Source organism: Neopelma chrysocephalum, unplaced genomic scaffold, assembly GCF_003984885.1.
Source record: "Neopelma chrysocephalum unplaced genomic scaffold, ASM398488v2 Primary Assembly neopelma1_25, whole genome shotgun sequence".
Lineage (NCBI taxonomy): Eukaryota > Metazoa > Chordata > Aves > Passeriformes > Pipridae > Neopelma > Neopelma chrysocephalum.
Genome location: NW_020897694.1, coordinates 40,619,346 through 40,646,290, shown reverse-complemented (window position 1 = coordinate 40,646,290; position 26,945 = coordinate 40,619,346). Strand labels below are relative to the sequence as shown.

Below are 26,945 nucleotides of genomic sequence, written 5' to 3'. Positions count from 1 at the left end.
TGGGATAAACTGCTTCATGCAACCATGCTTGCACTTCTAGCAGGTATACTGGTAATGGATTTTTATATATATAATACTATATTGTAATATTATAGGTAACATGTATAATTATTATATTTTAAGATTAAAATTAAGTTATACCTGTATGAGACTTAGCCACCACACTGAATGCAAAGTATCCATACTGTGAATGTAGCCTTATCTATTCAGGCCAACAGGTCTCTCTAGCATTTTCTTCAAAGCATGGTTTACTTCTTTAATGTAGACCCTTAGGAAAAGAAAAATATTGTTTTTCTCATCGGAGTAGATTTCGGAGTATAATGGCCTTTCCCTCTAACTTTTTTTCTCTATGTTATGGAATGTCCACAAAATTAACTTTATTCCTGCAACTTGGTTTACCTCACTGCAGTTCATGGAGCCCTTTCAAACCAAACTGAAAGGTCATTAATTATACATTCATACACACTGGTGAAGTCAATGAGGTATTCAATTTCTGTATTTGAACTGGTAAAGCACTGAATATTTTCAATATAATCTAGAATTTTCAAATGTCGTAAATATCGGTCTTAGAAATTTCCTTTAGAAGTGTATTAATTTTGCTGTATTGAATACTCATTATTTTTTCATTAATTCATTTTCACATAAGAAGTGTTGCCAGATTTGAAACATGTCTGAGAATTCTACAGTGACTCTTAGTTTATATTTTATCCCTGAACAGACTTTCAACTGATATGCAAGATTATGGTTTAATTATTGATGGAGCAGCATTATCATTAATAATGAAACCAAGACAAGATGGGAGCTCTGGTAACTACAGAGAGCTCTTTCTTGAAATTTGCAGGAATTGCAGTGCAGTGTTATGCTGTCGAATGGCACCTCTGCAGAAAGCACAGGTTTGTGTTTAATTTCATAATTAATTGTTAGCTGTGCACATACATAATTATTGAAGGTTAATACTCTGTATTACTTATCATAATAACTTAACATGTTACCATTCACTTTTGTATCTTCTAAAATGGAGAAGGCAAAGAAAAGGAGAGGGGTGAATTTCTACTGGCAAGCAATTTAGATAATGATATGCTAAAATGCCACCCAGCTGTGCACCTGAATTTGATTTATGTACATATTGTGCAAATTTTATGGTTGGTACATGCTGATAAATGAACATATTTAATAAATGAACTAACTGCTATCTTTTTAACCTAACAAGCTTTGAATATTCTACTATCTGTTGATACTACAAGAACCTGCATTATTTATTACTGTAGAGTGATATTTTTTCTCTATTTGTCACGTAAGTGGAAAGCCACTAAAGAAGAATCCAGACAAAAAAATGTGTGCATTATAATTTTTAAGTACTTCCTGACTGTTGCATTTGTTGTTTATATCAAGTAAAAACATACCCTTTCATCACTGAAACATCTCAAGATAGCTGAAGAACATTTAAAGGAAACAAACATTGGAATATGCACTTCTTTTTTTTTTTTTTTTTTTAACGGTTGTGTGTTTACAGTGCTCAGGTACAGCATATGTAGCCCTAAATCACATTAACAAGTGTATTTAGCCAGCACTTGAACTGTCTGGAAGTTTGTAGAAGTTTTTTAGTTGCAGCTGACTCAGTACCAAATTTACAGAGGTGACCAGAAAGATCTGAAGTAAAATTTTTGAACAGTTTTTATGTCAAGAGTGTTTAGATATATAGAAAGTCCTATTGTATTTTCTTAAATAGTAAGAAAAAATTCAGCACAGTTAAGAAAGCAGAATTTTTCAGTCTTAAATTTCAGGATTTCTTTGAAATCGAACACTCTGTCTCTGGAACCCTCTTAATTTATTAATGCACTTACACAGCATTAAGCAGTCTCAACAACATCTTTTATTCTGCTCTTCCTTCCTTCTGTCCTATCTCTCTCAAAGTAGTTTGGAAGTATTTGAAAAATGTTTGGAACAAATACTTTGTAATATGAAGAAACTGTGATCTTTATGCATAGTAGTTTCATTAGGTAATGTTGGTTTTGTCTCCCTTCAGGGGATTTCTTATATAACCATCTTGGTAATTTTTATTTAATTGTACACTCATGCAAAATAAGCAAACCATTACAGATAAGAGTTTTAACACTATTTTTTTTCCAGATTGTGAAATTGATTAAGTTATCAAAGGAGCATCCTATCACATTAGCAATTGGTGATGGAGCAAACGATGTCAGTATGATTCTAGAAGCACATGTTGGTATAGGTAAGCACACTTTTTAGAATATTAATTCAGTGAAATGACAAAAACCATTTATTTCTTAAAAACAGGCAGTTTCAAAGAATCAGGTTATACATTTTATAGACAATTTCCAATGTGTTTATCCCACAAATTGTATGAGATACAGTGGTGATCTCCCATTAGATCAATGTCATAGCATTATTATATAATTTTTCAAATAATTGTATTTTTTAATAGTCCTTTAGTTATTAAATAGCTCCATCTTTTTTTTTTTAAGGAATCATTGGCAAAGAAGGTCGTCAAGCAGCAAGAAACAGTGACTATGCAATACCTAAATTTAAACATTTGAAAAAGATGTTGCTTGTTCATGGGCATTTTTATTATGTTAGGATATCTGAACTTGTGCAATACTTCTTTTATAAGGTAGGAGAATGCTTATTCTAATTACATAAATCTCAAAAACTTACATGGTAATACCTAACTATATACAGTTTTCCCAGCCAATAGTACAAAACAGCAATAATTCCATAAAGAGATTTTGTTGAGTGCCAGATGCAATGCTGAAATGGGATTATTGTTTCTATCTTGAAGGTGAAGTGAAATAGCTTTTACATAGATACGTTCTGTAATCTATGTTATGTTTAAACCCAAAATTTGCCTTGTCTTAGTTTTTCATCTCCTACAAATTTCATCTCAGACTGTTCTACTTATTTCCAATACCTTGTGGGTTGTCTCTACAGGGACCTTTTAACTCATATTGGAAATAGTATTTGAGAACTTAGAAACTAATGTAAATTAAGTTATGTTAAATTCATTAGGATAATGTAGGTTGAGGAAGGTTATAATGAGCATCCCCCTCTTCAGACAGTTTTGTTATTTGTAAATGTTGGGATCCAATCGAAGTTCTTTCAGTAAGCAATGGAAGATTATAGAAAGGAACTGCCAGAGGGTAATCCAAGGTTTTAGTGTTTGACTATATGTCTAATTAGGAGAGGATGACGTTTGTGGTCACAGCTTTAAACATCTTTCAGTTGCTTTGCTTGAAACCATGCCTGCGCTTGGTTATCGTGGTTTGTGTCCTCCTGTGAATTGTCCCTTATTTGCCTTGGCTTAACTGAACTGTGCTCCTGGATCACAAATTTCATTGCCCTTGAATTTTGAAACTGTAGCCTTATAAGTTTGCTTTCAAAATATTTAAGTGTTTTTCTTAGTGGTAGTAACGCAAGATGTGACTGTTGATGTTTAATATATGCAGCTTTTTCTACTGTTCTGCAATGTTCACTATTACTAGTGTTATAAAACTATGGTATATGTAGCTATAGCATTGTACAGCATATAAATTAGTGCTTGCATTTCAGTTGACGACTGTCACTTTGTCTTTCAGAATGTCTGCTTCATTTTTCCTCAGTTTTTATATCAGTTCTTCTGTGGGTTTTCACAACAGGTTAGTTTTTCTTTTTCCATCAACGTCATGTTTTCTCTTGCTTTTTTTTAAAAAACGGATCCTCCTGAGAAAACTTTTGTATTAGTTTACACATTTTAAAAAGACCATCACTTTTGTTTCAAATGGTTTTCAGTGGCAGTTGCAGTTAAGTTACAGAAATCAGTTTTACAAATCATCATAAAAGCAATGTTATTTTCAAAATCAAGGAATACAGGAACACAAAATTTAGAAATGGCAATGCAAAGTCAAATGTCTATGGAAATGTAGAGTCAGTTGGGTTTAAGCTTATTGGACATGGGCAGAGGAAATCCTGAAAGATGAGTAATTGAACTAGTTGTTCATTTCTAGAATGCAGAATGAAAATGGAAGAATAAACTCATTTTCTCTGGTGTATATGAGTATAAATTACAAATTTCAGACAAATAGTAGCATTCAATTAGTTGAAAAGAAAAAATAGAAAAATAGAGGAAAAGTAAACTGCTCCTGACCAGAAAAGTGCCATCATTCAGGATAGGATCCAGTATCCTCCTTCCTAAATTTTTGTTTATTTTCTCTTCTCCTTACTCTTATCTAATTTGTGCAGAAAAGATCTACCTCTTCTTTTTTCTGAGTGAGGGACCAAAAAACAAAGGAATGAATGGCCAAATTTAGGAAAAAAAAAAGTTTATATTTTCAGGATTAAATTGGGCAAGAGTAGGATTTAATTGGGAGAAATAGTACTGTTGCTTTGAATTTGTCAAATATCTCAAAAAAAAAAGCTCCAGGAGGAGTAAAAATGACAGAACTATTTTTGTGTGTTTTGGTTTTAATTTCAAATGGCGGCTGAAAACTTTGTAGGATTTTTTAAAGCATCATTAGGATTTAGATATGAAAGCATATGCTGATGAAAATTTAGATTGATTTTATTCTTTTAAGTGCTAAATATAATATTGAATCAAAAAGGGGGTTTTGACAGCAATTTTTCCAGCATAAATGATCACCAGATAGGTTTTGGGAAATAAACAACTCTTTTTATGAGGTGATGTAATAGGTTTGAGGGCTAGTTACAGTGACGTATGTGAAAAAGTAGTTCAGTGAGAAGAATCAAAGACACATTATGATGTTTCTTTGTATAGCTCATTGCAGTCACCCACAGTTGAAGAACCTTTGGAGTACTTCCTCTGTCTCTCTGCATGTCTCCATGTTATGCAGAGGAGATAAAAGGAGAGGGGGGTATGTGGATGCACCAGAGAGGAATTTCTTCCTCTACAAGAATCAGCTGTTTTTCAGTTTGGGTAGTTCGGAGTTGGTCTTGCAGCTGAAACAAGAGGAGGAGGCCAGTATGTGAATCAGATCTTTTAGCTTAGCTGTTGTCCTCCAGATGAACAGGATACAAGTGCAGAGTTGTCTTATATCAGTTAGCAGCTGTTCAGGGATTCCTCCATTCTGAAGGAATATGATTTTGTTTTCCTGAAAAAGTGACTCATTAATTTTAAATCAAGTGTCATGCAGAGGATTTAATAATGAAGATTTAATTTTAAATTAAAATACCTGATTTACTTATTTTTCATATACAGACTTTATACGATACTGCGTATCTAACACTGTACAATATCAGCTTCACTTCCCTTCCTATCCTCTTTTATGGTCTAATGGAACAACACGTCAGCGCAGACACACTCAAGAGAGAGCCTTCCCTGTACAGGTAAAATTAATACACCGTGCCCCAAAGTTTGACTGCTCAGTTGTGGGATCTATCTCTGTTACAACAGAAGTCCTCAGGATTTCTGTACCACAAGGCTATGGTAAAACATCAGATACACCACGATAGAAGGGCTGAAGACTACATGCATAGTCTACAAAGTACAGTACTGTACATGTATATACTTACATGTATATTTAGAAACCACACCACTCATTTGCTCTATAAGTGAGTGAGAGCAAAATAGAAATTTCTGTTCTACAAATAAAATTATGATTTATTTTAGTACTCTTTATTTCCTCAAACCATGGGGAGAAGAAGTATTTTTAAAAAAGAAAATATACTGGTTTTTTCCTATATCCATGTTTTATTCTGAAAGAAAAGAGGACTGAGTGGTAAAGTGTTGTATCAGAGGATGTATTTTGTGTGGTGTCCAACATTGTCCTCTGCATATTGTTGATTCACTACTGAGGATTGGAATTGTGACTTGTTGAAGTTCTTAGCCACTTGAAATACAGTTCTTGCCAATAAATTGCCTTTGGCCATCTAAATTAGGGACATTGCCCAGTTTTGATCCTTATAGCTGCAAACACAGTACATTTCAGGGAGAGTTAACAGTAAGTAATCAAAAGAAAAACATTTTTTGAAAGAAGTAATAGTAGATGTCTAAAGGTTAATCAGTGCACTAATATGTTTTTACCGATTAAATTGAAGAGGATTACAAGAGATTATGATTGAAACTCAACCCCTATATTTTTATTTTCTATTTTATATTTTAAATGTTTTTAGTTTAGAAATAGTAAATCAGAAGACTTTTTTTGGTTTTTGAAAGCTAGCAGAGGTTATTTGTCAGGAATTTTTGGGTTTTGATACCTAACAGAGCCTATTGCTAAACTGTTTTGTGCAATTGTACAGTTGTTCTAGGCCAGATAGGCTATTGTTTGCCATGTATGGCTTTGCAATCTGTATTGTTAATCTGCAGGGAGAAGATACTTCGTGTGGTCATCAGACAGTCTTTAAAGTTCATATCGTGAAAGTATTGGTTGGTAGCAAATGTTTCTGTAATTCAGGGTCTTCATTTAACTGTGTTCTGATTTACTCTGATGTGTTTTATGCTGTATGCCAAGTTGATACATACCCATTCTGTGGACAAGAGCTAAAGTTGTAACATGTAAATTTTTTTGTTGTAAGAAAATACATGCTAGTGAAGAGTTATGCTGTTGACCAATTCCTGTATTTTTTATGGGAAAATGTTCAAGAAGTAGTATTTGACCTGAAGCTTCAAGTCAACTGGAAACCGCTCTTTTTGCATGTTCCACATAAAATTAATATTTTGTTTTGTTGCAATAGTCTGTATATAAGTCCCCAATAGGAAATAATGCAAAGTCTCCAGAGACCTCTAGTGTTCTAATTTCATATTTACAGTGGATCATCACGTGCACAGCAAATACTGGAAAAGAGATACCTTCTGTAAAAAGATTGAAAAGTAAATAGGTGCAGCACAGGGGAGTGTACCATACAGTTGAAATAAGCCGAATTACAGGCAGCAATTGAAACAGTTTAGTAAAAAAGAAATGAAAATAACTGAAGAGGACATTTTCAGGAAAAATTTACTGGTGAAGTGGTAGACAGTTGTCATGTGGGAAAGAGGTGGTTTTGCATGCGATATCTCAATTGTTTTTTCTTCAGAAAACAATATGAATGACATCATTTGTCTGGGATTTTCAAACCTGCTGATAATGAATACATGTATCTTATTTTACACAGAGATGTTGCTAAGAATGCTTTGCTGCGCTGGCGTGCATTTATTTATTGGACATTCCTAGGAGTGTTTGATGCTGCGGTATTTTTCTTTGGTGCCTATTTATTGTTTGACAACACAGCTGTGACCAGCAATGGACAGGTTAGTGTTGGATTTGATTAATCAGTCAATGGTAATGTTTTTTAATGTCGATTGTGAAATGAACATAATTTTAATTGTTTTCTTCGATATTTCATGCCAGATGATAACTGTTTTATGAGTTACAATGAGATAGATGGGTTATCTGTTTAGCAAAGTCTGAACTATGCAGTGGGACACACTGTGTATCAGTAAGCAAAGATATATGACTAGATACAACGTAGGAGAAATATATATCATAAATTCCAAGTATTCCTTCTGAATTTACATAGTGACTTTTCCGTTTCATGCTTAACATAAATCTGGCAAATATCTGTTTAACATGTCAAAAGACTCCTGGTAGAGTAGTTATGAATGATCATAAAAGATCTGAAATATAACAAGCTTTTTAATAGTTTAATTATTTTTTACATATGGCAGCTTAAAATAATGTATCTCTGCTTGCTTTGCAGTCACATGAATGCAAATCTTAAGAACTTTTGCATTTTATTTATTTTATCCATTGATATTTTGGTCTATTTTATTTGTGTGCTTTTTTCTTTTTGCTACTTGCTTCTCTTCCTATCCTCAGCTAATGACAACCAGCACTCACATGGTAAGACTATTGTGGATTTGTCATGATATCCATTTCATCTTTCACTGTTCTGTAATTAAACTGGTAAAGAGCAATAAAATATCACTTAAACCTATAGTTAGAATTGTTCTTTATAGCTACTTTAGAAGTACTTATAATAAAAGGAACTTTATATAAAACATATTGATGTATATGAGATATGATAAAGAGCCACGAACTTTAAAAAGACTTTTTGCTTCCTTGCATTTTGTTATTTTGTTGTGTGCTTTTCTGTAACCTACGTTTTGTTGCTGACTATCTCTGCTATGGAAATTTTTGTTACAGTTGATGCTATAATGTACTTGAATGGCTTTAGAAAAGACCCTCAAAGTGAGAGAGAAAATAAACTGTACACAGTTTTGTTGCTTACAGGCAACATAAATATTTGCTAGAAATGCAATATTCAGATATTATTAAAAACCATCTTTGGGACATCTGTTAGGGAAATGAACTTATACTGTGTGAGAGAATGCTTGTTTAAAGGAGCTTTTCTAAGGACAGAATGTATTTCCATTGGACAGAACTGTACACTGCAGTATATCTTTTCTTGGTACCACTCTTCTCTCTTTTAGATGTTCAAAATTCTGCATTAGCTTATATCTTTCGTCCTGAAAATTAGAGTCATCATACCTGTACAAATTTTGTAAACAGTTTATATTACAAATATTCTGAACTGTGTTCCTTTTTGAAATTTTAGTTGTCTTCTGTTGCACACATTCAATCAAATTCTAAGGCTCTGAAGCCAGGCTACTGTCTAATTTTCAAATTTTGTATGTTTATATCTACAACTAGATACCCATGTTAATATTTGATGATAAAATATGTTTCTTGAGGAGGCATTCTGAGTCTTGAGTGTCCTGAATGTGTTAGAAAATTCATCATTACTCAGCATGCATACCTGTGTTTATTATAAGACTTAGAGATATTGTGCTGCAATTTTAAATTGAAAGGCTTGAAAATGTTAAGTGTTCAGGAATAGTGGTACTTATGTGAGTTCATACATACATGAATGCTGATAGGTGTTGATGGTTATTTCTCAGTATTTAAATTATGGTTACATCTGGAAAAAGTCAATGAAGGATTTGAAGATTTGAAAGGTTTACTACTGCAACAATATGTTATTATGGAACAGGTAGAAAGCAGGAAAGGAGATAAAAAAGCTGATGGTAATACTTATGCCATAAATGCTATAAAATTATTCAAGTTAGGTTCCATATTGTTAAAATGGGTGCTGGAGATATATTTCCTATTAATTGTTATCAATTTGTGGTGTTTCTTTGTGTGTATGGTGTTCCACTCTGGATATGACATCCTGGTTGGTGTTGTGTAAGAAAATAAGAGGAAAGGAAGGCACCGTAGAAGTCATTGCAGAGTGTCAATGTCATCTTAGTTTAACCATATAATAAAATGTATTTCCTGTTTGATTTTTTTTTTAATTTTAACATTTGATATGGAGTACATTAAGTAGAATTGTTAAGCTAGGTTGAGAGAGACTTAAAGTTAAAAGGAGTAACAGAATGGCAAATACAATACAACAGGAAGGTAGGTGAGTAGAATGCTGAATTAGAATATGGAAGACCAGCAAATACAGTCACAGAAGGAGGAGGGGAAGTCTTGGATAGGCTGGGAGTAGGACATAGAAAAAACTTGTTAATAAACTAGATGGTAACAAACAGACTCAAAGGCATGAGTACTATCTTGAGATATTCAGTGCTGAAAAGGCATTGTGAGCTTTTGAAACTCACACCTTCCCACACTGTTCCATTTACCTTTCTCTGTGCCAAATCAGCAGCTTTATGGAGTCTTGTGTCTCAGTGCTATGACCTCACTTTCTGAGCCAGTAAGATGGGTAGGTAAAGCATTTGGTTGCAGCCCAATGCTGTCTGTCTAGCCTAATGAACACAGAGAAAGGTTGTTTGAACTCTTTTATTTCATCTAGCAGCTTTTATTGAAAATGTGGACAAAACTGTTTAAAATGCAGAAACTTAGACTGACAGTAGGCTCTCTGAGAGATGCCAGATATGACATGAGCATATTGTAAAATTTAACTGAAAGAAGAAAGTCGATAAATGGCATAATTGGAAGCTCCTGATCCAGATTCCTGGCCAGTTTTAACTGCACAGGTTTTTTTAGGGCACAGGAAGTATTATAGCGATGGCATGAGCCATAAAATTATTATATTACATATCTAAGTAAAAGGTCAAAATGCTGAAAGTTTTCTGAATTTCATTTTGTGTCTATACACTTGGTCACACGTCGAATAATTTTAAAATAGTGAAATGGTTACTGAGAAAAATAATTTTTCAGCCAGTCATTTCTTTACTTTTAAATTTATTTTCTGTTCCCAGTTGATCACATTCTCAGCCTAGTTTCCTACAGATTTCTCTCTTATGGCTGGCTGTGGTCTCCATTCAGAATTTGTCACACAGCAGCACATTTGTGTGATCACATGCCTGTATAGATCCCCTGTGATGTAATACTGGGCAAGCTCATACAGAAAAATTTAGATGGGATGTGATCCAGTTCAAATACCTGCTTTGTGCAGGGCTGATTAATATCAGGTTGCTGAATGCTTTGCCTAGTCTTTTTCAAGTTTTGGATATCCCCAAGGATAGAAAAACCTATTCCAGTGTTTTTCTGCCTTCATGGTGGAAGAAGTTTCTCACAGTATCCAAGGAGAATATTGCTTGTTGTTGAAGCAACAGTGTCTGTTCCAGTTCTTCAGCTCTGTAGTTCTTCAGATATTTGTGGACAGCTGCTAGGTTGTTCCTTAACCTTCTTTCCATCAGACTAAATAAGTCCTTCAACCTCTCTTTGCAGAAGAACGATAGACTGCGAACTACCTTGGTTGCCTGCCATTTGAACCTTTCCATTTTTTTTCACACTACTCCTGAACTGAGGGGCCCAAAACTGAGTACGGTGTTCCAGGTTCAACCTCACTGTAGCTGAGTAGATGAGAATAATAACCTTTCTTCAGCTGCCATGTTCCTCCCAGTGCAGCTCCATTTGCAGTTTCACTTATGTATAGAACGAGCACAATATAGGCTTGTATTCAGCCCAGAGTCCATGTAATCCCACTGCAACTTCCTTTTCTGCAGGGCCATTACTCAGCCAGTCAGTTCCAATATATGGCACTACTCCTTAGATGTAAATCTCTGTACTTTTCCTTATTTAATTTCATAAGATATCTGTTGGCATGATTCTCAAATCAGCAGAGGTCCCTCTGAATTGAAACTCTGTCATTCATTATGTCAGCTGCTCTATATTTTTGTATCACCTGGTAGTTTGCTCATGATGTTCTGTGTCACCATCCAGGCCACTGAGAGGGATGTTCCACAATATCTGCCCTAGTAGCTGTTTCTAGTGTGGTTCACTGATTACCAGCAGCCAATCAAACATCAAGGGACTCTTGAGTCAGTGGTTCAGCCAATTTTCAACTCTAGTAGTAGTCCATTTACCCCACCCCTGCTTCCTTATTGTCCAAGCGTCAAATGCCTTGCTAAATTCAAGATACGTTGCATTCACTGCTTTCTCTCCTTAACAACTCCTTAACCTGTTGCTCCCACACTGTTGGCTGCTCCATTCCTTCCCAAGTTTTGCTGTTAAATGCAAGAAGCAGGTTTTGGTTGTGAAGACTGCTATCCAGAGTATTGCATATTTCAGCATTTTCTGTTACACCTTCCACTAAGTCATCTTACCACTCCACTTTCATTTTGCCTTTGAAACAAGGATATCTATAAATATCATTTTTGTCACTCTCAACACCCCTCACTAATCCTAGTTAGAGCTGACCTTTGTGATTTTTTTACCCTCTATACCTCTATGCTATCTGTTTACTTCCTACCCATATTGTTATCTCTTGTATGCTCCCATTTTGCCTTTTTGTTCATTGAGAAACATCCTACTTGGCCAACTGGTCTTCTGCTGAAATTCCATGTCTTCCTGCAGAGGAGAATTCATGAGATCTCAGCAGTTCTCTTTCAAAATAATTCAGGTCCCTTGGGCACTCTTCTCTTTCATGGGTGCAATACTCTGAATCAAACAAAGTCTCTTCTAAAAGAGAGTGCCCTCTCTCTTTTAGAGTTGCATACTTTCCCAACATTTCTCTGGATCCTGAACCTGGTCATCCAATAGCCACTGCAGTCCAAGCAATCCTCTGTGACCAGTTCTTCCCTCCATCAGCATTGATGATCATTTCTGCCCACCTGAAAAGCTGAAGTGTTTTTATTTTGTTATGCAGATGGGGAGAAAATCAAACACAATTTAAAAGTGTTTTATCTTTAAATGTATGTAGATATTTATGTACTTAGATGGTTATTGCATTCTTTTTGTATACTGTTACTCATCTGCTTAATATGCTGTTCAACCTGCGAGAAATTATTGGATGCCAAGGACAGCAGAGAAGGGAGATCAGAGAAAAGATGACGTCCAAGAAGATTGATGAAATTACTGCAGTTCATTTGTCAATCTCAGTGATTTGTTAACTGTGCTACACTTAATTTTTATTAAGAAACATATCTGTGAACTTCAGGTTGAGAGGATTGGTTGTGGTCTTCTTCTGTCTGTATGAAATCTGAGGTGTGTACACACAAGAGCAAGAAAACAAAACACTTTGCACTGGATAGGTCATGTAGGAATTCAGTGTTTTTTGCTTAGGTGTCAGTTCATGATACAAAGCAATACATAGCTTTAAGATATTTATTCTGGACAATTCACAAAGTAGGGGACAATATTGCCTATAACTGCTTTGGACCATTTTTTATAGATGTTTGGAAATTGGACCTTTGGAACAGTGGTGTTTACTGTGCTTGTATTCACGGTTACATTGAAGGTAAGGGGTGCTGTGTTTTATCCATTGAAACTTTTTTAGAGCTTGTTTTCTAATTGCTGCTTACTTATATCTGTTTCTCTCTATGACTATGCCTTGTTGTATTAGTTTAAATATAGATTTTTCTATCTGTGCCTTCTTAACTGTGCTCAAAACTGAAAAATGTTTTTGGCTAATTCTGTGTAGAATTCATCTGTATTTTCAAAGAGTACAGTTCTATTTTATCTCCTGCTGAGTATTCTGTTACTTTTAGATAGTGATAACACCATATGATCTCTTTTTTTTCTTTTTTTTAAGCTTGCACTAGATACACACTATTGGACGTGGATAAATCACTTCGTGATCTGGGGATCACTGGTATTCTACATTATCTTTTCTCTGCTCTGGGGAGGAATTATTTGGTATGAACCCTAATCAAAATTGCATTGCAAAAGTTGTTTCAGAAACATAAAGTTGTTATATTTCACCTTTTTGTCCGAAACAGAGTTAAATTTAGCCTTTGTCCATTGCAGAACTCCATTTTAATCACATCATTAGTGCTAATTGGAGAGTTCTCAGCTCTTCATTCACTGAATATCTGCTAAAATCTTCTTAAAGGAGAATACAAGAAGAATATCAGACCTCAGACTACCACTGGGTCTATCTCAGTAGTGTCAGTCAAAAGCAATCCAAGGGTTGGTTCAAGGAGCCAAGGCTGCCTCTCTGAGACAAAATGTCACAGAACAGGTCATGTCTATGCAGCTGGTGGCTAGCCAGTCTTGGAAGGAACTAGCTGGAGCAGTCAAAACTGGAGTCAGGAGTGAAACTCACATGGAAGTGATGTGGGTGGCCCGGAGTCCTGTGTTTGAGCTCATTATTTGCCTCCTACTTATCAAAGTACATTTACTGTAGGTGTCTGAGCACCTGCTTATTCCTGTTGGTAAGAAGCTCTTTAGGAATTAGTATAACTCTTGTACATAGCTGATTTAAAGTGTTGGGGGTTTTTTCCTGTTAAAAATTCTGTGTACTTGAAACTGAAAATTTTTGGGAAGGAAATCAAGTTGAAACAAGTTCAGTTCCTTACTGTGCCCGATTGCTGTCAGGAACTTGAAATTGCATTTCGCAGCTGTAGAGGACCCATTTTTTATAACGTGTCTGCCTGAGCTGTTCTACTTTTTATACATAAGTATAACATTTTGAGGGACTAGAGAGAAGGCAGAGGCTAACTATTGCATGGTGATTAAGATGCCATTTAATTTGGAGAAAGGATTTGTATTTCAATGTGTCTTTTGCAAAAGAGTGTCTTTTGCAACTGCCTCTCAACTCATTGGATACTCAGCAGCCTCTTTTTTTTTTTTCCTAGTAAGATCAGATCTCAATTTCTTCAGCAGCAAGAGGAAAACAGTTTGCAGAAGCAACATTTTCCCTGCTACGTTTTTCAGCCAGCCTTGCTGTGTATTAGAGTGTACTATTTACATGCAACAATGTATTTTAGCTTGGTTACCTTTTTAGTAGGCAAGGACTATCAAATTTTGGAAACTATCAGGAAATTGCCCCAGTGGTAGGAGGGCTTTACACTGTGTTAACTGCAAACTGTCCCTTGATTTTTGCTCCCAGTAATCATGGCCTCTGGTTCCCAGTACTATGTAGTGGTGGCATATTAATAACCATCCAACTGCCATGGTATACAGGCAGGTATGCAAATGAAAGTATTGAAAGTGTGATTAGATAACAATGTGGTGACTAGGTTAGGGATCATAACATGAAACCATCAGAGATGCTTAGGGGAGCCTGAGAGGTATGAAAATAGGTATGGTTAATGAGCCTTACTCTAAAGATACATACAGACAAGTGTGCCTTAGGAAAGAGGGAAGTGGTGGGTGGGATACTGAGAAGAAAGGTGGAAAATACCTGGCGCAAGATAAGGGGATATGGAAGAGCATAAACAGAATAAGAATGTAACTTAGTTTATCTTTGCAAGGGAGAGACAATATGGCAGAGGAGGAGGGCATGGTATTTCCTGGAGCCTGGAAGACAAGAGGAAGGTAGTTATTTCCAGTCAGTGCATGTTTAGCTCTCCTTTTGAGAAAACTGGGATGGATAAAATCCCACAAACTGGGAAGTTGAACCTGAACAATTTCAGCACTGTCATAATTTTTATATTTAACATTGTCAGTCTTTCTTCTATGTATTGAACTGTAATATTTATTTATTCTTTTTTCCTACCAGGCCTTTTCTCAATTATCAGAGGATGTATTATGTGTTCATGCAAATGCTGTCTAGTGGTCCTGCATGGCTGGGTATAATTCTTCTCATAACTGTCAGCCTTCTTCCAGATGTTTTGAAGAAGGTCTTATGCAGAGAGTTGTGGCCTACAGCAACAGAAAGAATTCAGGTAAGAAATATTTTTCATTGTGAAGTTAGTTTTTTGTATCACAAGTCTCTAGTAATTAGTCCTCTTTCAAGGTCAGAGACAAGATTAGAACAGGGGTTCCCCATCTGTGGTGTCTGAGCAGTATGATGAAAGACACTGCCAGTTATTTAAATGGTGGTATTAACCTAAATCCTGGGGCAACCCTGGTGCGTCCATATGAACAACCACAGGAAAATCAGCTGATGAGGATGGTGGGAGACAGGTATATGACTCAACATGATTTCTGATTAGAGGAGATAAGGGCAAGGGGATTGGGATCTCTGTGAGGGTAGATAGAAGGCACTTATATCTGATAATGTACTGATTGATGCCTTTTACAAAAACGCATGCATTAAAACTTAGCCTATTAACAATTTGTTCCTCTTTTATATTTCAACTTATATTTTGCCTGTTCTGATCCATTATTTCTACATATATGTGCCTTGCTGTGCCAGTGGGAAGAGGATTTTAAAGTCTATTGTCTCCTTTCATCTGATCAGCCAAAAAAGAGGAACCACTCTGTAAATACAGGCCTGCTCTGTTGAGGCTTGGAGGGGAAGCCAGATTCTGTCAGAAGCATGGTGCTATGCTGGGGACATTAAACCAGCCTCAATAGAAAATGTTACCTCTATTTTAACCCCACTAAGCTTTTATATATCTATATGTTATAATGTAAAGGACACTAGAGGTGTTGAACCTTAATGTTACTGCCCTTGCCCTTTTCAGTCCATCAGCTGCCATTGGTAGGTTAAAATAATGAGTTGCTGGCAACTGTAGGGATTAGGTAGCATTTTGATGTTTGAGAAGGTGCTTTGCATTAAGAGGAAAGGAATAAAGGAGCTTTACTGACAAAAAAAATAAAATTTCCCTTTGGTAAAGTTAAAACCCCTTGTCATTGTTTTGTATTCCTAGAATGTACAGGTGTAATAATGCCTCACTTCAGGAGGGCAGGAATGAATAAAGAATAGCAGAAAAGCATTCTCAGACAGATCAGTATGTAGTGGTTTTTCATTTCGAGATCTTTGATACATCATCTTTGCCCTATGTGCTACTTCTGCAAGAAGTTAATCTCAGTATAGGCTCTGCATGCTTAATTTAAAAGACAAAAGAGAGAGAATGAGCATGGGTTAAGGCAAAGAAACAGGCTAGTGAATAAAAGCCTCTAACAAAGGTATTGCAGCATTTCTTAGAGACACTGTGTATTAGTGCTGGAAAATGAAGCAATTGTAAAGCAGACTTGGGGCTCAACACTTGCAATATTCACTTTTTAATATTTAGTAGAAAATCTGTGACTTTTAACCAGTTATATCCCTTGTGTTTCTTCTTCCCTCTTTCTTTCTTCCTGTCTTCCAATCCGCTTTGTCTAAATAACTGCTACCTTGCTTTAAACATAAATGATGTGCACGGTTGCTTCCTACATCTGGGGAAATCAGACTAAACATCAGTGCCTTTCTGTTGAGCAGTCCACCATCTTTATGCTTTCTCAGACTTCAAGCAGTCTAAGTTTCTAATGGAACAAAAGGTGACTTTTTTCTGCCTTTCTGCATGCTTGGCCATTTCATTCAAAGGACAGTAAAATGTTTAGCATCAGAAGTTATTTACCTTACTCATTATCTCCATTTGTGACTCATCTCAGCTGTATTTTGAAGACTACTTTTTGGTACAGTTTTTTCCTTCTTCTGTTTATCTCTAAGATTTTATGAATTGTTGTCACAGTCCATCTCTGTCATTATCATTTTTTATCACTGTTGTTACTGCATTTTACAGAACCTTTCTGCCTCAAGAATCCAGGATTTTTATATTCCCATTTTAATCATTCGTCTGTCTGTAGGTGAATGCATGTAATGTTTCCATTGTACCTGAATAAATGGAATAGTTGCCACACAAAGAAGTGATAATTCTGATTAGGCTGATATTACTACCATCATACAGAAAATGGGGTACTGGAAACCATTTAAGCAATCTTTGGGATATATTAATGTATCTTCTCCACTGTGATAAAGGAAAATGCAACTTTTTTAGTAATAAGTTTTTTCCTAGCATGCATTTTGAAACTGAATTTTTCTTATGTTCCCTTTTATAAAATTCTGTGCTCTTTCTATAAAGAAAACATCTCAAGACCTGTATGTGACATTATTTAATATAACATGAAAGTAGAAGAAATGCAAGTAAATCTTGTTTACCCTACAGTCTCCAAGAAAACTTGGCTAAGATAAACATATTTCCTGTTTTTCCCCCTTCAAAAATATATAGTCAATAAAATGTACTGTAATTATGTAAGTCACAGAGAAAATACCATTTTTTCACTATTGGAAAATTCTGGCTAAAATTGGCTTTTAAGTGCCTTAAGATTGGTTTGAACTGAGCTTGTAAACAATTGTTTTTAAATTTAAATAATTGTTTTTAAATTTATTGCACTCCTATAGGTTATATAGCTTTCTTTGTAAAAAAAAAAAAAGATTGAAAACCTTTAATTAACATAAGACTAGCAACCACCTCCCAGGCTAGTAAATTAGTTCTCCTCAGGCAATAAGAATGCTTAAAGCATTTGGAGCAATTCTTATGCTTCAAAATTTTTCATGTATTTGAGAGTCATTCTGGTGTGTGGTGAGCGATTGTTTGCCATCATTGACATTCAGATGTTTTTAAACAGTACAGATACGGTTCTGGTTTTTTGTTTGTTTTTTTTTTTTGAGGGAGCTTTTCAGTGATACATGGATATATACATATACACCTACAGACATATATGTATGTGTATAAACATACATACATGTACATACAAGTGTATGTATATATATGTGCATGCATATTAATATTGAGATATATATATATATATACACATACACACACATATGAACTGTTGTCTTTCCTGGGCTAAAACATTAATTTTGCAAAAGCTTTGGAGGAATCTGTTACCTTTTGGTAATTTCAGTCAAATTCTGCTTATTTCTCGTATATGTAGTCTCTACGACTCTCTGGCTCAATGAAACAAGCTGAATTTTGTGCTTTAACTGGTATTGTGCATCTGTGAGGCTTCTTTTAGCCTTTACTTTTGAAAAGTAGTAGGGTATTTTTTAATATATCCAGTCTATATTGATTATATTTTTCTTTTCTTTTTTCTTCTTTCATTAATAGCAGAAGCTCAACCTCTCTGTTAGGGAAAATATAAATTCACTTTAAATTATCCTATTTCCATTTTTATAATTGTCACTTCAATTAACAGTGTTTCAGCAATCGCAAGTATTTTGTAGCTGAAATACCAGTTGTTTAGTTCCTGAGCCATAAATGACTTCTGTGCTCCCATCCCTTTTTAAGAAATACTTTTTTTCTCTTTGTTTTTGACTGATGATTTTTTGATGATTTTTTACTTTGCTTTCACTGAATCACAAGCTTGGCCCATCAGCTACATTATGAGATCTCTACCTCTTGCTGCGCTTGGGAAAACCTGAAGCGGTACTTTTGCCTGGGGAAGCCTCTCTGGAGACTTATCATTCTTCTGTTCCTCAATGGGCTTAGCTGCTGTTGAACAGCTGCACAGGGCGCTTAGAAAACTGGTCACCAGAAAACTGCTGCCTTTGTCAGGCTCCTCCTCTATGGAAAACAAAGCAATGGATCTCGCTGTTGCAATATTTGAATCCTGTGCAAGAAGTTTCCTTGGCAACTCCCCAAGGCCCTCTCTTCCCTCAGTGTAATGACTAAGCTGTAAGTCAGCCTTCATTAGCACCAGCCCCATCACCTTGGTGTGTGGCACTCCCTTCAGCAAGCCAGTTGTTCTGGGGAGTAGTGAAGGGGGATGTCCGCTCCTTAATTTGGAATTGATTTGGCCTCACTGTATCACAGGGACCTCTCCTGTTTTAGTACAAGTTATTGTCAGAAGGGCAGGACACACAGCCCATAGTACTTAGTCAGTTTAGTGCTTTAGAGAGTAATTATTTTTAACAGAGTTTGAAATGGAATTAAAAGCATCCTCAGAGTGGCTCAAAGGATTAACCTCAGGATCCAGAAGTACAAACCTTGTTTTACACTGGATAACCTTTCCTTTTTAAATCTATCAGAAAATCCATCATTTTTCCAGTTTGCTATAACAGTTACATACAAATGGTACAATTCATTCACATTTCCCTCTTGTATTCAGCAAGAGTTTCACTGTTTTTCCTCATCCTTGCAGAAGAGTGTGAGACATAAAACAGCCCTAAATGCACTGACGAACAACGATGGGCCACTTCTTGAAGGAAATATTTCAGCTTCCGAGCCATAATTAGATCAAAGCTAGGTAACAGTACTGTACGTGTTGCCAATTTGGATTAATTTCTATTGGTGAACTGTGCTATTTACAAATCAACTGTTTCCTCCAGAGTTTTTGATGTACTTGATCAATATTGATACAAAATCAGTATGTTTTACTTGGAGAGCCTAGTTTTTGCAAGAGATGTTCCATGCCACAGGTAAGATCTTTTTGTCTTGGAAACTTAATCATGTAAGGCAAAATAATAAATCAATTTACCCATACTCCTGTCCTGTAAATACATTGTGTTATGTATAGGTATTGTGGGACATTTTTTCTGTAAGAACTGCAGTCATTATTGCAGCGTGTACTCACATTACACATATGAACTGTTGTCTTTCTTGGGATAAAAGAATAGTGTTGAATACATAAAGTCAGAGGTAATTCTCACCCAGTTTATCCATCATCTCTCATGCTCTTGAATACATATATAGACCAAATGCAGCAGTAATACATGAAGATTATCACAGTGAGTTACTTGTGAAAAGGACCTTGGGTCAGAAGGCTGAGGCTGTACATCTGACAGTGTCTACCATAGTACCGTGTTCCGTATGGACCAGGGCATTGCTGCATCACTGCCTCAAATCAAAAGAGTTTTGCCAAATATATGAGACAGCAGCATGAGTGGTGAGCTTCTAAATTCCCCAAATATTAGGCCAGCAGAATGAAGTTCTCAGCTTTACATCATCTCCTTGCCATGCCACTGATTACACGAACAAGTAAGAAAGTACACTTTTTACTCAAATACATTCCCATCTGGATGCCATGTCTGTTCCTTTCCCTTCATTCTCTCCTGACCCTGAAAGCAGCACATGAAGAATTTAGTGAGGATGCAAAGTATCAGTATGTGAAGAGGGCAAATGTCATGCGCTCTGTGGGCTGTAGAACTTCAAGGTAGCTGATGGGTGCTTTTTTATTTGTTTTAATGACTTTTAGACAAGTAATAGTAGAAAAACCCAGCTTTCTTGAGTAGCTTCAAACATGGTAGAAGTGCTTGCCTTGGGGCCACATGTAGAAAAAAAAAAACCAAAACATTTTCTTTTTAGAACCACGTAGGGTAACTAAAATGCTTCACTTCCTAGCTGAAAAAATAGGAAAGATAGTAACCAAGCAGTATATGACTACTCCCTCTGACATTTTCAAACCAAAATTTGCTAATCTGATTTTTTTGTATTAATGCTGATATTTGGTCTATATATGTGTTTAAAAGAACCCAGGCCTCACAGCTGGTGAGCAGTTCATTTTAGTTTTGTGACTTTTCGAAGAGTGTCTGTTGTAAGAGAGCTTTCTGATTGCTCTTGGTTATGCAATAGTGTTTCAAGCTTGTGGTTGGCATTGAAGTGTAATGTGAAATCTCAACCAAAGTTCTATAAACTACATCATTAATATTTATTTTGTGATTTTGTCCCTTTTGCTACTGTGCTCCAGTTAACAGGGAAGAAGGAAGTGGATAATTGACAATAGAGGATTAACTGGTTATATAGCGTTCATGGAGAGAGTGATTGATAACATTGATTTGAATCATGCTTATAATGCATTAATATCTTAGATACCATCACATAACCTCTATACCTGGAAATTTTATGTGCATTTAGTGAGAAGAATTTTATCAACTCATTGGGCAAAGGGCTGTGCTAATTTTCTTTCTGCTCATACACATGTTCCAGGCTCTTGTCATGCAGCCATGGTGTTACTGTAGTCTTGAGCATTTCCTGAGGGGAAGTGGCAATTCTGCCAGATGTGGTACAGATCTGTGACACAGATAAATTTTAATGGACAATTAGACTGTGTAGTATAAATTGCCTGTATAGATGCTATGTGTAACCTAAGCAAGTCTAAAATTCAATACTGCTTAAAAGTACAAAGCAAGTGCATTAAACTTCTGGAACTTTCATCTGTTAGCACAGACTGTCTGTAAAGAATTCCCTCTCTTTGGAAGTACAGGGCAAAGTACTTGAATCTGTTCTGTCTTAAAATTCCTCATAAAAAGTCCTGACTAAAGAAGTTCAGAGATAAAAAGATGTACCAGGAGAGATTGCAAAATGAAATATAAACTTCATTTAAAACACTTTGATATGAAAGCAGTCCTCTGTGTCTTCATCTCTTCTCCAGAGAGCCCATTATCAGGTTTAGAGGTTAAGTGTAAAATTATGCCTGGTTCTGTAGGTCTGAATATAAAATTGATGACGTTAAAAGTGGTTGATGGCAAAACAACACGAGAGGTTACACTTTCACTTGAAACAAATAGCCAGAGTGGTGTTCTAGTGAAAGCCGTTATTGTACCAAGGGCACAGTGGCCCTATGAAAGAACACAATTATATACTTTTGGTTCCAAGATTGTCTATTTACTGTGCATTTCTTTCTTTTTGTCCCTTTAACAGAATGCATCGAGGCACTGTAGGGAGCACATCTCAGAATTCACACCTCTTGCCTGTCTGAAAAGCCCAAGATACAGGAGCAGTGACTGCAGCAATTCCCCAGCAAGAAGGTCTAATTCTCATTCTAAAAAAATGATGTTTACGCACTGGAAAGGCGTTGATTATTCAGTACTTCCATCTGTCTTTGGCTATTCCAATAAGCATTGCCATTCCAGTGCAGGCTACCACTACAGTGGGTCAGGTTTGGAAACGTCTATATGACAGAACACCAAGTCAAGCCTTTAAAAACTGTATTTTTGTTTATTTCTTTTTTCAGAAACAAACATGTCACAGAAATATATTAAACTATAGGTGGCTTTTGCTGTCTGAGGTAGTGTTCAGACAAACAGGATCAAGAGCTTAGAAGTATGAACCCTTCCAGGCCAATAGGCCTCTTTTTATGTTTTGAACTACTGGAGCAATGAACAATCTGCACAGTCTGGTACTGTGAGACTGGTAGCACTGAAAATTGTCTTCATCCTGTGTCAAGACTTCTGTGCATTTACTGCTTCTGTCACCTTTAGTAATTTTCTTTGTTACTTGAACTGCATAGTTTCAGTCAGTGACCTACATTTTGAGATCAACAGTTTTAATTTTCAGCCAGAAGCAATGACCTCAGTTATCTCAAATGAAAGTCTCTTAAAGTGTATTTAACAAATGCTGTTTCTGATTTTCCTCTGTCCTTTTTCTTTCTTTGCTCTTTCTGTAGAACAAACTGGTGTTTCCTCTGTGCAAATCTGCTTTCAAGAAACACTCTCTAACGTTCACTTTCTTGTAAGTGGCCAAATCAGGGCTATGTTTGGTTTTCAGTTAGTTTTCCCCTGTAGAAATATAGGCAAGACAATCCTTGTGTAGAGTATGCACACACTATATGAAGTCAAGTTGGCTGTTTAACTGGTAAACATCATCAGTGTTGGTATCTACTTAAAAACTGAATGTAAGCATTTTGCCTAAAAGGTCTTTGAATTTGTCAAAGATTACCTGGTGTTCCCACTTCCACTCCCTGTAATTGTAAAATATACATAGCAGAAAGTATTAAGCTTTTTTTTTTTGACACAGTTTGTTGGATTTTTTTCCTTAAAAGAAGAAAAGTTGTTTTTCCTACTGAGCATCTTTTACCATCTGGATTCATCCTCTTAATTTTGATTTTTTTGTATGTTTGTATGGTTAAATACTGGCTAAATGGCTTAGTAGATGTATTACAAAGCATGCAGCTGTTAGCTTTTGCAAACAAACCACAAGATGGCACACAGCTGTTGACTAACAGTTGAATCGTAGTTGGGATATAGAAACCAGTTTGACTGCAAGGATTCTGTTTTAATTACTTTAAGAATGACAGCCAACTTGCACTTCTGTTTTCTCTGCTACGTTTATTTTACCTTGTACTAAATCAACTATTAGCAGTGTCCTTGTCTTGTTTCTTTAGTCCAGTGTTTTATTTTGGGGTGCAGAAATATCTGAAGGAGTAATCAGATTTCAGTCAATTTCAGCCTGATGGTTAGAACTGGTTAATAACCATCCTCATTCAATACCTCTGTGAGGACATTAGCTAAAAATTTATTTCAGTGTGAAAACAAAATATTTGGAATCAGACCTGCAGCCTTTATTGGAAGACCTGACCAAGACATTTTTAGTTGTCTTTAAAATGGACTAGGGTGGCAGAGAAAAATTTTTTCCCTTTGTGTTTAAACAAAAAAAAACCCAGACAAAATAAGTTTACTTCCCAATTTAATTTTTAATAAAAGAAAAACCAACTTACTAGGACATTTTCCTCACAGTATTCAAAGTGATTTTCGCGTTAAACGAACAGGGAATTATTATTAAAATGCCCTGGGTCAAGCAGAGATTGTCAAGTGATTTGTGAAATCTTCAGTATACCAAAGATAACAGAATTTTACAAAGTCTAATGGTGAGCACCACAGACATATGTTTTGTATCATTTAACATATAGCACTTTTAAGTTTCAAAGAATGTCCTTATAGCAGTAGCATTTTGAAATACATACACGTGTGGGTGTGTGTACATCTACTTGCCATTGCAGACTTGAATGTTGGTCAGTTAGAACCGTCCCCTACATAAAACACTGGTGTATATATTTTTAAAAAGTTAATATGGGTATAAATTTTATACCAGTAGCAGTGACAAATTTCTTGTGTGTAGTTAACAAATTATTTGTAATGTATTTTTTAGAAATCTTAAAATTGCCTTTGCACTGAAATATTTTTCATACTGTAGCTATTTATAAATCTGTTTTACGCATACATTTGTTAACACACCATTTCTATTTTTTTTAAGTATATGTTTTGAAGGCTTTTTTTATACCTATGAGTTTTGGCCACTTAAATGTAGCCTAGAGTGGAGTTGTGGCTGAATGTTAAAATTCTAATGAATGTCAAATTAGAAGTACAAGTCTGTTGCTCTGTCAGTTTCATCCAAATTATTGATGTTTTGTTGGGATTTGTGGTAGCTGTGATTAGAGCGCTGTACTTGCAGTGCTATACTATTATGGTGAGCTTTTTTACTCTATAAAGCCTCCTGCTTTTTTACTTTGTGAGTTCTATCTTTTAGCCTTAAGTAAGGATATTTTTGCTTGATGTTTTTGAAATGCTGCATTCCTGTTCTGCCTAGTAACAAAGCAGTTCATTGCAAACTTCAGGTAGCCCTGAGCTTCGAAATTATTGACAACATTGTTCAGGCTTAAACACCAATATACATGCTTAAGAAATTTTAGTTAAACACGACATTTTTTGGAGGAGGAAGAATGCTTTGATTTAGCAATACTTTTCCCTTTAAAGGTTGGTGCTGTTTGTTAAAATAGACCATTTAATGGAAAAAACATAAAACATCAACTCAGCTTCACTTGATGTGTTTTTGCTTCAGTTCCTGTTACTATTGCCATTCAAACTTAGTCCACTACAGCAGGTGTAAACTTGAAGTTTCACTGTAAATGGATCAGATGATACAAAGATGAAAAAGTAGAAGTTAGAACAAAATGCATTATAGTGTTTATTACGGATGGGACACTGAAAGGAGACAAATTTTTATGTATCAAGAAAAAAAAGAATTAAAGAGGAAAAGTCTAAAAATCTATATAACTTTCTAACTTGCCTTGTTTAAATTGTTGCAGCTTTAACAGCATAATGTCTCCATAACTGCTTCTATAAATGTCTTGAAACTGGTAAGCGCTAACCAAATGTATGTGAAGACTTAGAAAGTATTCAAGCTTTTTGGCCACTGAAGTTCATATATACCTGCAGTGGCATGTGGCAAAAGATCTTTTTCATTTTACCATGTACAATAATTGTTTGTTCAGCCACTTAATGTAAAAGCTTACAGTTTACTTTCTTGCTTGCATTAGCCTGTTTATCTTTACCCAACTGGCTTGCAAAAATAAAAGGAAAAAATTGTTTAGTTGAGGAACTGCACTACTTTTCTTTTGGAAGCCAGTGGGGTCATTGTGCTCATGCTACTGTCTCTGCTAAAAAAGCTTTAATGGAAATTTGTGAAAGTATTACAAAAGTGAAAACATACATGATTCTACTTTGCAGAATAATCAAAAATCAGTTTATATAGCTTTAATTTTTTACCTTATGAAGATTCACAGGATTTCAATTTGTGTTGTCTTGGACATATTCTTTGCATTTCAGATGTCCTTTCATGATTTAATGTAAAGTAGAATCTGCGAAAGTTGCTGTATGGGGGCTGGGGGTAGTTATCTGTGCATTAAACATTAAAGATGTCTGTAGTCATCAGCACCAAATACTGACACTTATTTTTAATTGTACAATTATAGATGCGTTTATTTGAAAATAAATCAGCCTTCAAATCTAATGTTTAGAATATTCTATATTACTTGATTTATTTTATTTGAAGAGTCAGTGTGTGAATACATTACTGTAAAGTTTCTTTTCAGTGCTATTTTTAACTTTTATTTCTGTAGACAACCAAATATAACTTGTTTATATTCAGTCACAGTTTGGATCCTTATGTAGAATATATAAGCAGGAGACATGAATCTGCTTGCAATAAATATAAACATCCAAGACTGGTTTAAGTTTGCTCACAAATAATTACAATAATTCTAGTATGAATATGAGATGGTTTCATATTAGTCTGTAATAAAATGTAAGTAGATAACAGAAAATGAAATGAGTGTTTGATTCTGTTATTGAATATGCTTGTAGTCACCCTCATTTCTCCTCATACTGGAGAGGGCCCAGCGGAGGCCACAAAGATAATAAAGGGTCTGGAGCATCTCTTTTATGAGGAGAGACTGTAGGAGCTTGGCCAGTTTAGTCTGGAGAGAAGACGACTGAGAGGGGACCTCATTAATGCATATAAATATCTCAAAGGTGGGTGCAAGACTCTTTTCAGTGGTGCCCAGTGACAGGACAAGGGACAATGTCCACAAACTAAAACCCAAGAAGTTTCACCTCAACATGAGGAAGATCTTCTTACTCTGAGGGTTGCAGAGCTCTGGAACTGGCTGCCCTGGGATATTGTGGAGTCTCCCTCTTTGAAAACATTCCAAACCCACCTTGATGAGTTTCTGTGTCACCTGGTCTAGGTGACCCTGCCTTGGCAGGGGGGTTGGACTAGATGATCTCCAGAGGTCCCTTCCAACCCTAACAATTCTCTGATTCTGTGATTTTCAGAGAGTGTATGTAGTCAGCTAAAAAAGCAAGCTAACAAAATGAAATTCAGAGAAGGCTGGAACATGAGCTGTGTGGGGGATTTGTTAAAAAGCTAGTAGAAATTGGTACCAGTCCAGGAAAGCTTTGTTCCTCCTGCACAGATTGGGTAAGTGCTAAGATTCTTTCCAAAGTAAACTCATAAGCTACACATGAGAATATCTGAATTTCCTTACAGTTCTGCTGTGCAAGGTTTCCAGAGCTATTTCTTTTCTTTTGCAATGTTGTCAATTTACAGAAACTTAATTAAATTAAAAAACAATGTGCTTTGCCATCTGAGTTGGTAGCAATGTTCACAGATTCTTACAGAAGAGGCTGGTGCACAGAAAGACCATAATTTTCTTTCATTTGGTGATAGAGTATTTTGGGACTCACTGTAGTTTCAAAACCATTACACACATTTTGTTTCTACTGAATGATCTTCTGGAGAAGGTACTAGGAGGAAATGTATTTTATGGAAGATGTTTTTCCCTGTATTCATGCAA

At 35.6% G+C, this 26,945-nt stretch overlaps 1 protein-coding gene across 4 annotated transcripts in view; it reads left to right on the top strand.

Annotated features, from left to right (window-relative positions):
- ATP11A (ATPase phospholipid transporting 11A) overlaps positions 1-25,913 on the top strand; it is a 115,265-nt gene extending 89,352 nt beyond the window's left edge. Inside the window, exons 20-30 of one of the 4 annotated variants that reach the window (XM_027675066.1) lie at positions 719-893; positions 2,131-2,233; positions 2,487-2,632; positions 3,594-3,653; positions 5,210-5,337; positions 7,102-7,237; positions 12,613-12,678; positions 12,973-13,076; positions 14,884-15,049; positions 19,236-19,351; positions 21,734-21,849. In XM_027675066.1, the coding sequence (XP_027530867.1) occupies positions 719-893; positions 2,131-2,233; positions 2,487-2,632; positions 3,594-3,653; positions 5,210-5,337; positions 7,102-7,237; positions 12,613-12,678; positions 12,973-13,076; positions 14,884-15,049; positions 19,236-19,325 (1,174 nt within the window). In that variant the 3' untranslated portion in view covers positions 19,326-19,351; positions 21,734-21,849. Of the gene's footprint in view, positions 1-718; positions 894-2,130; positions 2,234-2,486; positions 2,633-3,593; positions 3,654-5,209; positions 5,338-7,101; positions 7,238-12,612; positions 12,679-12,972; positions 13,077-14,883; positions 15,050-16,500; positions 16,590-19,235; positions 19,352-21,733 lie in introns of all 4 variants that reach the window. The other 3 variants (XM_027675067.1, XM_027675069.1, XM_027675065.1) reach the window with 3 other exon arrangements.
- Positions 25,914-26,945: the final 1,032 nt, after the last annotated feature.